This window comes from Diabrotica undecimpunctata, chromosome 3 (assembly GCF_040954645.1).
Source record: "Diabrotica undecimpunctata isolate CICGRU chromosome 3, icDiaUnde3, whole genome shotgun sequence".
NCBI lineage: Eukaryota > Metazoa > Arthropoda > Insecta > Coleoptera > Chrysomelidae > Diabrotica > Diabrotica undecimpunctata.
The window spans coordinates 76,868,129-76,881,506 of record NC_092805.1 but is presented as its reverse complement, the minus strand read 5'-3'; the positions used below and the strand labels follow the sequence as shown (position 1 = coordinate 76,881,506).

General features: G+C 30.9%; 1 protein-coding gene across 6 annotated transcripts in view; it reads right to left on the bottom strand.

The window, feature by feature from the left end:
- LOC140436937 (uncharacterized) overlaps positions 1-13,378 on the bottom strand; it is a 257,943-nt gene that overhangs the window by 202,969 nt on the left and 41,596 nt on the right. For all 6 annotated transcript variants that reach the window (XM_072526098.1, XM_072526100.1, XM_072526099.1 and 3 more), the window contains one exon: positions 11,418-11,617. In XM_072526098.1, coding sequence (XP_072382199.1) covers positions 11,418-11,617 — 200 coding nt within the window. The remainder of the gene's footprint in view (positions 1-11,417; positions 11,618-13,378) is intronic.

Here is a 13,378-nt window from a genome sequence, read left to right as displayed (position 1 = left end):
TCTGGATAAACAAAAATAACTGTGTAAATGATAAGTACACTAACTTTATTTGTTTCAAAGCCAGTTCAAAAGTTATGCTAGCTAGAAAGTAAATGTAGAACAATAAAATATATATGTAGAACAATAAAACTGGTAGGTACTCCTTTATCATTAAATGTTTTTACATCCTGAGACTGACGCTGTACATCATTGTACGTAACAATAGAGCAACGAAAGGTAAACTTTTACATGGAATTTGGAAAAACCGCTACTTAAATTTATAATTTATTGAAATGGTAGTAAATGGGTATCGCGCACACGTATGTTTTAGTGGTGTAAGACCGCAACAATATTCCTATTGGCACTTTCAACAACAACCGTCGAAGCATTGATGAGTGTTTTTTGCAAATACACACACTTGAAAAATGAAAAATAGAAAGGATGCAGAGATACACGGGATACTTTCTTTCACTAACGACTCCTCCACCCTTTTAAGATTTGCTGGTAGAGATAAGAAATTCCAGACTCATGGAAAACGGCGGAGGTTATCTTTTTACTCAAAAAGAGCAATAAAAGTGAATGCAGAACTTATAAACGCGTTAGTTTATTTAATAGTTAATATAAAATCTACGCGAAGATTCTAAACAACAGACTAAGTATGTAAATTATAATTTCTTAATTATATATACAGATGAATTCCACAATTTTTATTCATAATTTATACAAAGTTTATAACAATTAGTTTGTATAAAATATATTTGTAATGTTTTTGAGAAGTGATTGTAGTTATAATAAGCATCATTCAAGAAAAATTAACACCTATAGATTTGACTTTCACATAAAGAATTAATTTTTTGTAAAATTTCTTGTTAAAGGATATTATTTAATAGTTTAATTTATAAATATTTAAATTGCTTATCATAACCTTTTCTACTACTAATATTAAGAAAAAAGTAAAATTTGCAAAATAAATATTTCAAATTGTTTAAAGAAATCCCTCGGTTAAATAAACAATTCACAAATTAACTAAATGCATTTTTATGATCTATGCCATGAGGTACACCAACTATTAAAAAAATAAAAAAACATCAATTTTAGTTGATTAGAACCGGAGATATTGCGACTTTTATAAATTTGAATTTATGAATTTAGTTTTGAAATAATAAAATCGATTCACTTTTAAACCCTTTATCCTTGGCGCAACACGCACGGCTCATTAATCCTTTTTAAATGTTTTTGTCTAAACTTGAACTCTTAATCTTTAAAATGGTCCCTTTTAAATTGCTTATTGTTTGTAAACAAAGCCGCAGTAAATTTTTGAAAAAAAGGGCTAGCTGGGGTTTTAAGTTTTAAATCACAGTACTCTTGTAAATTGTTAATTGTTAAATGATTTAATTTGATAAAATAAGCCTTTGTCTTCAATTTGTTGCTTTCAGAATTCATGAAGACCAAATAGTTTACGAATAATAACGCTGTAATAAAATTGTAATTGCAATTTGAAAGCTGAATATTTGTGATATTGTCCTTATTCTCTATTATAGTTTTCTGTGCATTTTTAGAAAAGTTTTTAGTAATTTTCAAAACATAGATTTTTGAAGCTTTTTTGTAATAATTAAGCAACAAATTAACAAAAATTACTTTACAAGCCTCGTTTTAACGGATTTTCTATGATTTTTCAGTAAGATTGTGTCACTTTTCCATATAATTGAGGGTCTTTACCCTTAGTATTTAAAATCAACTAGCGATATTACATTGTTTATAAGTAGAAAATTACGTTTAATCTTTTACATATTTTGTTTATTACATATTGTTATCACCAAACTTATCAAAAACAGTTGTTAGATACCTGTATCAACGAGTATTATGGGCAAATCGTTAGTTCGCTGGACTAATAACTAATATGGCTCCAGAACTTATTGACTGAATTGTTAATTTAAAATTTCTTTAGCTGAATACACGAATAACATTTTAAGAGAAAACGCAAATATAGTTATATTATTATTAGAATATTAGTAAAACATTACTTTCATAGTGTTTTGGTAATATGCAAATACCAACTAAATTTTTGATATGGCAACACCACATTCGCCGTAAATCCCATTTATAACCTATCCAATCTCTTTCTGGAAAGTTTTCTAAAATTTTCTACGTTTGCACACAGAAACCACGATCTCTCACTTGCTATGCTCAAAGTTTCTCAAAACAAATGTCTCTCACTATTAGGGACAACCCTAGATAAATCTTCACCTTCTTAGTTATGAACAATCTTTGGGGTCACCATTCTTGACCAGATTTGCCAACTCGACTGCACTGTATCCTAAAAGTTGCTTCAAATCACACACAAACTTATACACGAATCGTTTGCCATGCACCTTAGATATCATATCACCGTCGTAGTAGTACCTTAAAGCTCTTGAGAGTTTTTCATAATTCATCTTTGGTTTGTTTTTCCTGTCTCCCCACAGAGTAGCTACGACTTCGGGGTGATTCAGCCTGAACTCTCCTTCTTTACCTAAAAACGTTATATCGATCATTTAAGAATTGAAGATTGGACATTAATAAAGTCAGCTAAATGGAACACTGTATATAATAATGAATGAATCTGTAACGTGGGGCACACACAAGTTTTAGTAACTAGTACTGGAAGTAGTAGCGAAAGCATTTACGTATACGGTTACAATTATGCAAATCGATTTGATGATCAAAAGAAACAAGATATGCAAAAGATTCTATAGTATTTGAAAAAAAAACAAAACAATGTTACATTAATGGTACACTGTTTCCAAAGCTACAGACTGTTTTTTTTCTGACGTTTCACGTCAAAACATTATTAAAAGTGGTACGGCTAACGGTTACGTTCGCTACCCTATCGCCGTTAATAAATAGAAACGTAAGCAACAGTCAATTTTATTCCAAGGTCTATAAAACCCAAGAAACAATGTACCATTAAAAAAACCGGTCGTGAAAGCCTACACACTTTGATAAAAGTGATTTGTTTGAATAAAAAAAATGGTCTCGTTAAAAATTATGTTACAAAAGATAAAGGACAAAGACAATAGAAGAATGAAAATAAGAAAAAGCTGCGTTAATCACACACACACACACACACACACACACACACACCCACACGCACACGCACACGCACACGCACACGCACACACAACACACAACACACAACACACAACACCCAACACACAACACCCAACACCCAACACCCAACACCCAACACCCAACACCCAACACCCAACACCCAACACCCAACACCCAACACCCAACACGCACACACCACGCACACGCACACGCACACACCACGCACACACACACACCACGCACACGCACACACCACGCACACGCACACACCACGCACACGCACACACACACACCACGCACACGCACACGCACACACCACGCACACGCACACGCACACACCACGCACACGCACACGCACACACCACGCACACGCACACGCACACGCACACGCACACACACACACCACGCACACGCACACACACACACCACGCACACGCACACACACACACCACGCACACGCACACGCACACACCACGCACACACCACGCACACGCACACACCACGCACACGCACACACGCACACACGCACACACCACACACCACACACGCACACACCACACGCACACCACACACACACACCACACACACACAAAATGAAATACTAAATACAATGATAGAATAATGAGAGAAAAATGTTAATACAAAACAGAATATCTAAACGGCTCTCAGGGAAAACATGGGACACGCCAAGAAAAATAACAGATAAATGAGAATGAATGAAATATATAGCCATAGAAAGAAAAAAAATAAAGGGTGGATACAAATAGAAGAGCAGTAAAAAGAATTAAAAAAAAAACATAGACATAGATAGAATATCACAATCATCACAGCTTTGGTAACTATATAGTCTTGATAGTCAAAACAAAGAGAGAAAACGGGGATAAAGTAAAAGGAGAAAAGAAAAAAAGGTATACTAAGAAATAAAAAATAAGGAAAAATAAGGGCAATGAGAAAATGGATAGAAGAGTAAGTAAGAAAATCAAAAACTGGATAAGACTAGGAAAAGTAAAAAGACAGTAACGGCAAGGAGGAGAAAAGCATGGCAGTAGAAGAAAAAAATATTAGGTAGTAGATACGTAGGCAACAGTTTTTAGTGGAAGGACAAAAACGATAAGTATGGGGAGAAGAAGGGTCAGGGGATGTAGAAGGAGGAAAGAAGAAAAACCAGTGTAAGCAGATAAAAAAGAATGGGAATTAATTATTTGGAAAATATTAGGTAGTGGAGGAGACAGAAGAAAGGGGAAGAACGGCGAGAATAAGGAAAATTTCTAGAAGGAAAACGAAAATAAAGTAAAGGAAAAAAAACAACAGACACTGAGCTAAGTAAATTGTACAAAAGAATATAAATAGAATCATATACAAACCTATCCATTGTATAACATTCTTATGCTGCCTATCAGTCAGTAATTCCAGAAGAAATTGCCACAGTTGTATTTGACCATTACTACTATTTTTATTATTTAAAGTTATTGTTGGATCAAAGTACCTAATGTTTGTCGAGTAATTCAGAATTTTCAAATCTTTTCTTCCAGTCTAAAACATAAGTTAATTAAAAAATATTCTAAATGAAATTATTTGTAATCAATACCTTATTTACTTTTACGATTTTCGGAAGGATTCTTTTTGGCGGATCTTCCTTTTTTGTTGCTAAAAAACCAGATGTGATTTCAATAAAGCAACAAAAAATCAATGGAATAATTATATTTATATACTATAAAATTGTAAATAACTAAAGAAACACCTCGCATATTGGATTTTTATGCAGTCATCCCTTTTTGACAATGAGTATTATCAAAATGATTTTCGTAGTATCTACTGGTGCATTATACACGACTGAATATATATATATATATATATATATATATATATATATATATATATATATATATATATATATATATATATATATATATTGTTATGATGTGTTTTTTGTTTGAATGATGAGCAATGAGTATTTTTAATAATATAATATATAGGGTTTTTATCGCGGTTCTCAAAGAATTAGCTTGTAAGTACTTTTTTAAATTATCTTTATTATAACTATTATGAAACACACATATATATCTAACCTAGCCAATGTAAATTTAAAATAAACTATCTTTAAATTGATATTCTTATAAAACTAATTAAATTCTATAGACAATGTAAAATTTAAACAAACTATCTTCAAAATTGAAATTGTTATAACACTAACTAAATTATATTAACAAAATTTTGTACCTTTCTTTCACTGAATGCCTAAATGAACTGTTTTCCACTATATATATTCTAATCACCACTGAATGTCTTCGTACTTCGGTTATCCTTGTTTTTGTGAAATTTCTTTTTCCAATTATCAGCTTCTACCAATTTAAGATATATTTTTCTTCACCAGCATTTATATACCACCAAGCAAACCAGCAAACAGCATTTATATTTATTCTTCTTTTCAATATACCAATATCCAATTATTATAAGTTGATTTATACTAATCTCCAACCATAATATAATTTAATTTCTTCCAATATACTTTTTTTAATCTTCAATAATTATTTGTGTATAATTATAAAGGTGCATTAAATTATATGCATAATTTTTAATCTTCATTTAACTCACTATATTAAACTATTGGACTATTTGTACTTGATTCACTGACTCCAACTAACTTTCATAATAAACTGGCCTGACTTCTGACTAAAAACTGCCATCTTGAATCCAAATCACGGGTATTTATATCTTTTTGGATATTCTAGAACTATCTGGTAAGATATCATGTTCCAATTTCGTTCTAGTTCTTCGATATGGATGTTCTCGAAAAAATATCTGTTCCATCCACCCACATAATCATTATTCCAGAATGTTCGACCGTAAACAATGGTCACACTCTTCACTCTGGAGAATTCGTTAATGTTCCATTGATAATTTTGTTGACATTTAGGCTTTTCAGATCAGAATAAACATTCAAATTAGTAACTAACACTCTAATTTAATAAAATACACATTTCAAACAATATATTATTATAACCCCACTTTATATTCGTAAATATTCTTAATTTCTATCTGTCACTTCGAGAGTATTTTTGGTTGCCTATGCACATGGCTCACTTAAATATATTTACAACATTAAAATACAACTTTTTACAATTATTATATGATAATTTCTTAAAAATACCCTCACATAAATAATTTTTATTAAATTCTCTAGTATATAACTTATTTAAAACAACCAAATATCTAATATTATGTAGTATATAACTTATAAATTATTTTCTATAAACCCTAATCGTATCAATATATATATATATATATATACAGTGTAGGTAAAAGTTTATGGTCGGTATGGTAAAATTTAACAGGATATCTAACGCAGATATAAAATCATATTTTCAGCGAACAGACAAAGATAACAATCATATTTCCCCTTGGTCTCCCCTCCATATTTCTTATTGCTGCCCATTGCTCAGTAGTAAGACGATTAGTTCCGATTAGTTTCGATTAGTTCCGATTAGTTCCGATCAGAGATATTTTACATATCTCTGGTTCCGATCCTAAGAAACTAGAGGTGGGTCATTGACATTTTTATCGGAACCGTTTTTCGTAAACTGTAACTAGTTGATTGTTTATCAGTAGTTTCAAAAGGGCGAGTACAACATATTGGCTATTATATTGAAAGAAACTAACGAAGGATATATTTATTATAACTTAAAAAATAAATTTAACAATACAAATAGTACTTACATTTACATGACACATTATTAAATCACGAATCGTCTAAATTGACATTTAAAAACATACGTTTTTTCACTTTTCTTGTTGTTTTTTCTTTTGTTTAAAATTAAACCAGATTTTGAACATGTGTTCACAATGAACAGATTTTGTTACAATACTACAATATTTTATGAATATAGTGGTTAAGTTAGGATATACATGGCGATGGTTTTTCCACCACTGTAATGGACAGTTCCAATCACCGTTCGAAATTTTTTGTGGTTAATATCATCAGACAAATACATGTCGACTTCTTTTATATCTCTAGATACAGGTGTATGTTTAGATGAGTCATGTCTAATAAATTCATCAAAAATACACCATGGACTTAAGTCATCTTTATCAGTTTCTTTTTCTTGTACTGGTTGATTTTCACTAGTACAATCTTCTTTTTCTTTTTTTTATAGAAGTAACCAGCTTCTTAACTCTTTCTTTTGTTTTTTATAACTAGGTATTCTGATTAATGAATGAGTTTCGATTTACGATTGATCTGCATTTTCGATTTCAAATCTTTATTGATAGTTCGTCAAAGGATTTATTTATTGTAAATATTCAATTATGAATTATTTTTCTTAGTCAAAATTATTGACCTAGTATAAGAATAATAATTTTATTTTCAAAAAATGCGCATTTGTAGAAGATGAATATTGCAATGATTGAAACTTCTCCTGACGCATTTCTGTCCGTTTCGACTACTTCTACTACAAGTACTGACATACTGCCACCGCCACCCAAGCGTCAAAAGGTGACGGATACTTCCATTAATAAAAATATTAGTTTAGAACAAAAGAAACAAATAGATATGGATTTAATAAACCTATGCAAAGACTCGTTTCATCCGTTTTCCATAGTTGAAGAAGGAGCTTTTAAAAAGTTTGCAGGGTGGATTCCTGGATATAAACCACCAACAATAAAAGCTTATTCATTACGTCAGTCTCATTACTTCAGGAATGTTATACCAAAACTAAGCAAATTATTAGATCACAAGTTGTTAAAGAAGTAGAAAATATCTGTATTACTACTGACCTTTGGACATATGGAGTAACTGAGAGTTACATCGCATTAACAGGACAATATTTAACCGAAAATTTAGAATTTAAAACGATTTTATTAGGCTGCTGCCATTTTTCTGGAAACCATAATTCAGAAAAGATCGCTTTTGAAATTAGTGAAATTATTTCACTAATTTCAAATTTCAGTTTCTAAAAAAACACATTTCAAAAAAAGTACCTTATCTTTAGAAAGGCTTTTAAAGTATCACTTACAACATAACAAAGTTCCCAAACGGCCAATCCAAGACGTGGAAACTAGGTAGAACTTCACCTATTACATGTTAAAAAGAATGACCGAGTTGGAAGAGGCAATCCGTTCCACTTTTGTATTAGTTAATACAGACTTAGACTTGGACCAAATCTAAATAATGAAGACTGGATTATTTGTTCACAATTTTCCCAAATTTTACGGCCTTTTAAAGAAATAACAAGTACAATGAGTGGCAAAAAATACTTGAAGGGTAGTTCAGTGTTCAAGAATATTGCAATAAAATTTTAGCAAACGGTAACCTTACATCCATAGTATCCGACGTAGTACAATTACTAATATCGGGTTTAGCAAAAAGTATTGTAAATGTGAACACATGTTCAAAATCTGGTTTAATTTTAAATAAAAGAAGAACACGGTTAACAAGAAATAAAGTAGAAAAACTTACGTTTTTGAATGTCAATTTAGACGATTCGCGATTTAATAATAACGTGTAATGTAAATGTAAGTACGATTTACTATTTGTATTGTTTAGTTTATTTTTCAAGTTATAATAAATATATCCTTTATTAGTTTCTTTCACTTCAATAAATAAACACATAAACGATAATAGCCATTACGTTTGTTTATGTAGGTACTCTCTTACTTGAAACTACTGTTAAACAATCATAGTTATTGTTTAAGAAAATCGGTTTAGTCGCGTTGAGAGCGTAGGCGCAAAATTTCAGGCCAATGCTTTTTAAATGTATTCATTTTTTTCGAATCCTGAGAAAACTAACAAATATTTTTGGAAAATTTAAACGCAGAATGAAAGGTACCCTTATTGCCGAGGGCCGAAATAAACAAAAAGTTTTTTTGAATGAGATACTTAAAATTCAAAATCACACTAAATTTTCTCTTTTTTCGCCCCTGTAACTTATTAAAATAAACATTATAGAAGTTTTCAGAGACTTTCGACCCTCGGTAATAATGTATTCTTTCATTCTGCGTTTAAATTTTTCAAAAATATTTATTAGTTTTCTCAGGATTCGAAAAAAAAAAGAATGCCCACCTCTACTCGTTAGTTACCTGTGTTCCTACTTTGATTCGGTGCTTTGACTACGCGACATGAGACGTTGCCAAATAATTTCGTATAAGGGTTTATTTATTGTGGAGTTATATGCATTTTATTATTTTTATTGGAAATAAGGCACAATGTGACTTTAAAATATGCTTATTTTGATGTTTAGATTTTTAATTCGGAAATTGTACTTAAAATACGAAACATTAATAAATTTTATTTACATAAAACGATTTCCGAAGTGGAAATCAAAATGTTAAATTAAACTTATTGTAAAGAAAAATTGTGGCAAATTTAAAATAAAAAACAGTAAGCTGTCATTTAAATCAATTCGCCCAAATTTGATTATCTAAGAATGTTGTTAAAAGGCTAAAAAGACAACAGGTCAAATAAAACCAATAAGTTTGGCAACGTTGAACTTCTCCTCTTTTCTTAGTTCCACTAATGCTATTTCGACGATATAATGGGCTGACTAATATACCTCTCTCTTTTTAAATAGGTGTTTCTCACTCCATCTCACATAAGGTCCATACCGACCATAAACTTTTACCTACACTGTATATATATATATATATATATATATATATATATATATATATATATATATACACCAGTAAAAGATGACAACAAAATTTTTACTATTTTTAACTAAATTTTAACATGTTTCATTAACATCCCGGCCAATTTTCTGACTGCAACCCTAATAAACTGTGTTGTTTGTTTATATTGACAGTCACTAATATCCAGTAATTCTTATATATATATATATATATATATATATATATATATATATATATATATATATATATATATATATATATATATATATATATATATATACTATTTTGTCTCAGACCGGTAGAAATCTATCAAATAGTATTATTTCCCACAAGAGTGATTGTAAACCATATTGTGGTTTGGCAGAGCATGTAATTGACAAAGATCATATTATGGATTTTGATAAAATTAAAATTTTGTGTAATGAAGGTAATAAATTCAAAAGGACCTTTTTAGAAATTGTGTGTATTAGCAAGAGTGATAATTTAAACAAAAGATCAGAAATTCTCAATCTAAGTAAAATTTATAATTACATTATTTCTTTATAATTCATTCAGAAAACCACCAAAACATCAAATTTGTATTTTTATTTTCCATATACTCGTTACATGTTTTAGGGTATCTGTGAATAATAAATACATTTTTTTTTCGTATTAAAAAAAATTTTAAAAAAAATTTATGTTGGCAATATAATTGTCAAAAAATAATTAAACTACAAACTAACTTTCTCCCGAAGTTGGCATTCATGATAATAAGGGTTACTTGTACTTTTTTATTGGTTGTTATTCTAATTTATTTTATTTGGTAAGTTACTACTTTTTTACAATTATTCGTTCCATCTCATCAGATTTAGCTAGATTAATTATTGTAACCACAATTTAAAGCTCGATTAATAAAAAATTGTTCTCTAAAAGCACCTTTTTATTGACTCCAATCCATGCAAACATAGTTTTATTTACATATATACACTCACCGACAGGAAAAACGGACTCGCTCATAATTTCTCGACGAAAATGCCCTGAAATTTTTAGGTTTTTGAAGCGAAGCTTCTATACTGGCGTTGTATTAATTTTTTCTCTATAGTAAAATGCTGAGGCAAGCGTCACGGAACTAGCGCCACAAGTTGGCGTCGAACTAGAGCCACAAGATAGCGTTGTTACGGATAGCTTCATAAAATAGCGGTTCTTCAATTTACTACTCTCGATCAATTCATTTCCAGCCATCATATATTTATTCTAAGCAGGTTTAAATTAAAAACTGCATCAAAAATAACAGAATACAGACATTAAATGAGAAGTAAACAATTAAAAGAATATTTGTCAATAAAAGATCGATTCGCAACGATTGTCAAAATTCAAGTCATAAATGTCAGCTTATACAAATTTCGTTCCCCTAAATTTTTTTTTTACCTCACGACAAACAATTTTCCTTGCTGCTTTTCAAATTTCAGTATTTTTGTTTTTCTCCATTTTTGGCTTTAGTAGACAGTCAAAGTTACCCTTTATTTCAAATTTTGTTATTTGCACCTTAATTGTTTAACCTTTAAAAATTAAAATTAAAGTATCTAATAACTTTATAAGATACATCCACCGATTCGATGTTTATGGATGTAGAGAAACCACTTTTTAATAATTCTTACTGGGCATAATGACATTACTAATCTAGAGATAAGATACACATCAGATGAACACACGGAAATATATAAAACATCACAAAAACTTACCTACAAGCTTCATTTTTCTTAACAATTCAATATGCGTCCAGAAGATGTCTCCAGGATCGCTTGGAACGATTTTTTGAAAGTCTTCGATAGTAAGAGCAACCAATTGCTTGCCGTCCATTAACCAGTCGCTCAATTTTATATTGGTCAGATTAAACTGTCGTACAGCCCATTGTACCCAATGTCTAACATGAAGAGCAGTCCTAAAAACAATGGAATATGTACATAATTAAGTGTGGGAACGTATGCAGTTAAGTATGTAATGCAGTTTTTTTTTCCGGAAATGTTTATTTACTGAGATACAGACGATAAAAGTTTAAAAATTACCAAAAATTACCAATTGTAAATCGTACAGAATATTGATTGCATATATTCAAAAAATAACCATAATGATTGAGAACTCCTACCAAACATTATACGAGTCAAAACCACCACCGTAAAGACGAAAATATACCATGCAGATATACCAGAAAGAAATAAGAAACGCAATGAACACTATGTGACATAAAGAAACTTCAGGTGAAGACGGAATTGTATTAGAATGAACATAGAAATTAATGTAATCCTAAATGCCTTAAGCAACAATAGAGTTGACGACCGATATACAAAAATCATTAAGTATATTGTACCGAACATGCTTATTTCAATGTAGCCCATATAACGGTTGCATCTCGAGACGACGATAATCTGTGTTCGAGAACCTTCTGGATTTGTCGACCGGGATGAAGTTCGAGGCGCTAATGCAAGCAAATAGAGGTGGACTATTCCAGAATATTCTAGTAAATTATAACTTGTATATACAAGTAGCGCTGATATTAGCTAAGTTTAGTTATTAAGATACTATCGTACTGTAAACTTATAAATAAATATATTTACATAAATTAGAACCGCTCGTTTTATTTAAAAACGCTACAATATATATGACAATGCAACATCGCAAGTAAAAACGTGTAAAACTTTGTAACGTGTCAAAAGGACAATTGTTTTATTTTGTCTAATTTTCATTATTTAACTAAAAAAACACCCGTACATAATTTTAATTTCTGTAGAACTTACCAAGAAATTATTTTAGGCCGAAATAATTCCAATAAAAATACTGTAATGTTTACCTCTATATAAGAAAACCGTTAGGTTCCCTTTTGAAAGTTACCGATGTAGTACTTCAAGTACCGATCGGTTCGGTTGAAACTTTATTACCGTTTGTGTGGTTGTTTTCATAAACGCTGTTAATCCAGTCAGGATATTTTTTTGTTTGCAAATATAATGCTGCCGGTTTGTTTGGCCTGTTAGACCCGTTATGAATAATCCTTACGTTTCCGTCTGATTTAGACCATACGCAAAATAACTGTACCCCTCTTTAAATATTTTTACCTATAAAAAGGAATATTTTTTATTTTCCACTGGGCAGTTTAAGTGTGTAGTTGAAGTTCGACAAGTGTTGTGTCTCCAGACCCCTGATAAAGGGTAAGCTATTATTTTGATAACTGTATTTCTTCATCATCATCATCATCTTTGGCTCGACAATCCTCTGTGGATCCTGGCCTGCTCTAAGATTTGTCGCCATTCTGTGAGGTTTCTGGCTGCCATCTTCTGATCTCTAGTATCCCTAAGTCGGTCTCAACTCCATCTAACCACCTAATTCGCGGTCGGCCTCTGCTTCTTCTTCCTATAGGTGTTCCTGTCGTTAGCAATCATGTTGTCAGGATATTTCTTCATATTTTTATCTTTTCCTTTTCTTCGCTTATTTTTACATTGCTATTTTCTCATTTAATTAGAGTCCGAAGTTAATGTCGGTCCAAGTATGGTCCAATATATATTCCGAGACTGATCCAAACGTAATATCAAGTATAATCCAATATCAACCCAATGTTAGTCTAAGTAAATCTACGTAGTGGAAGTCTATCTCACATTTTGCCATGATTAGCAATCGAGTTTCCTTTCAGCTGAATATGGAGCTACCCGTG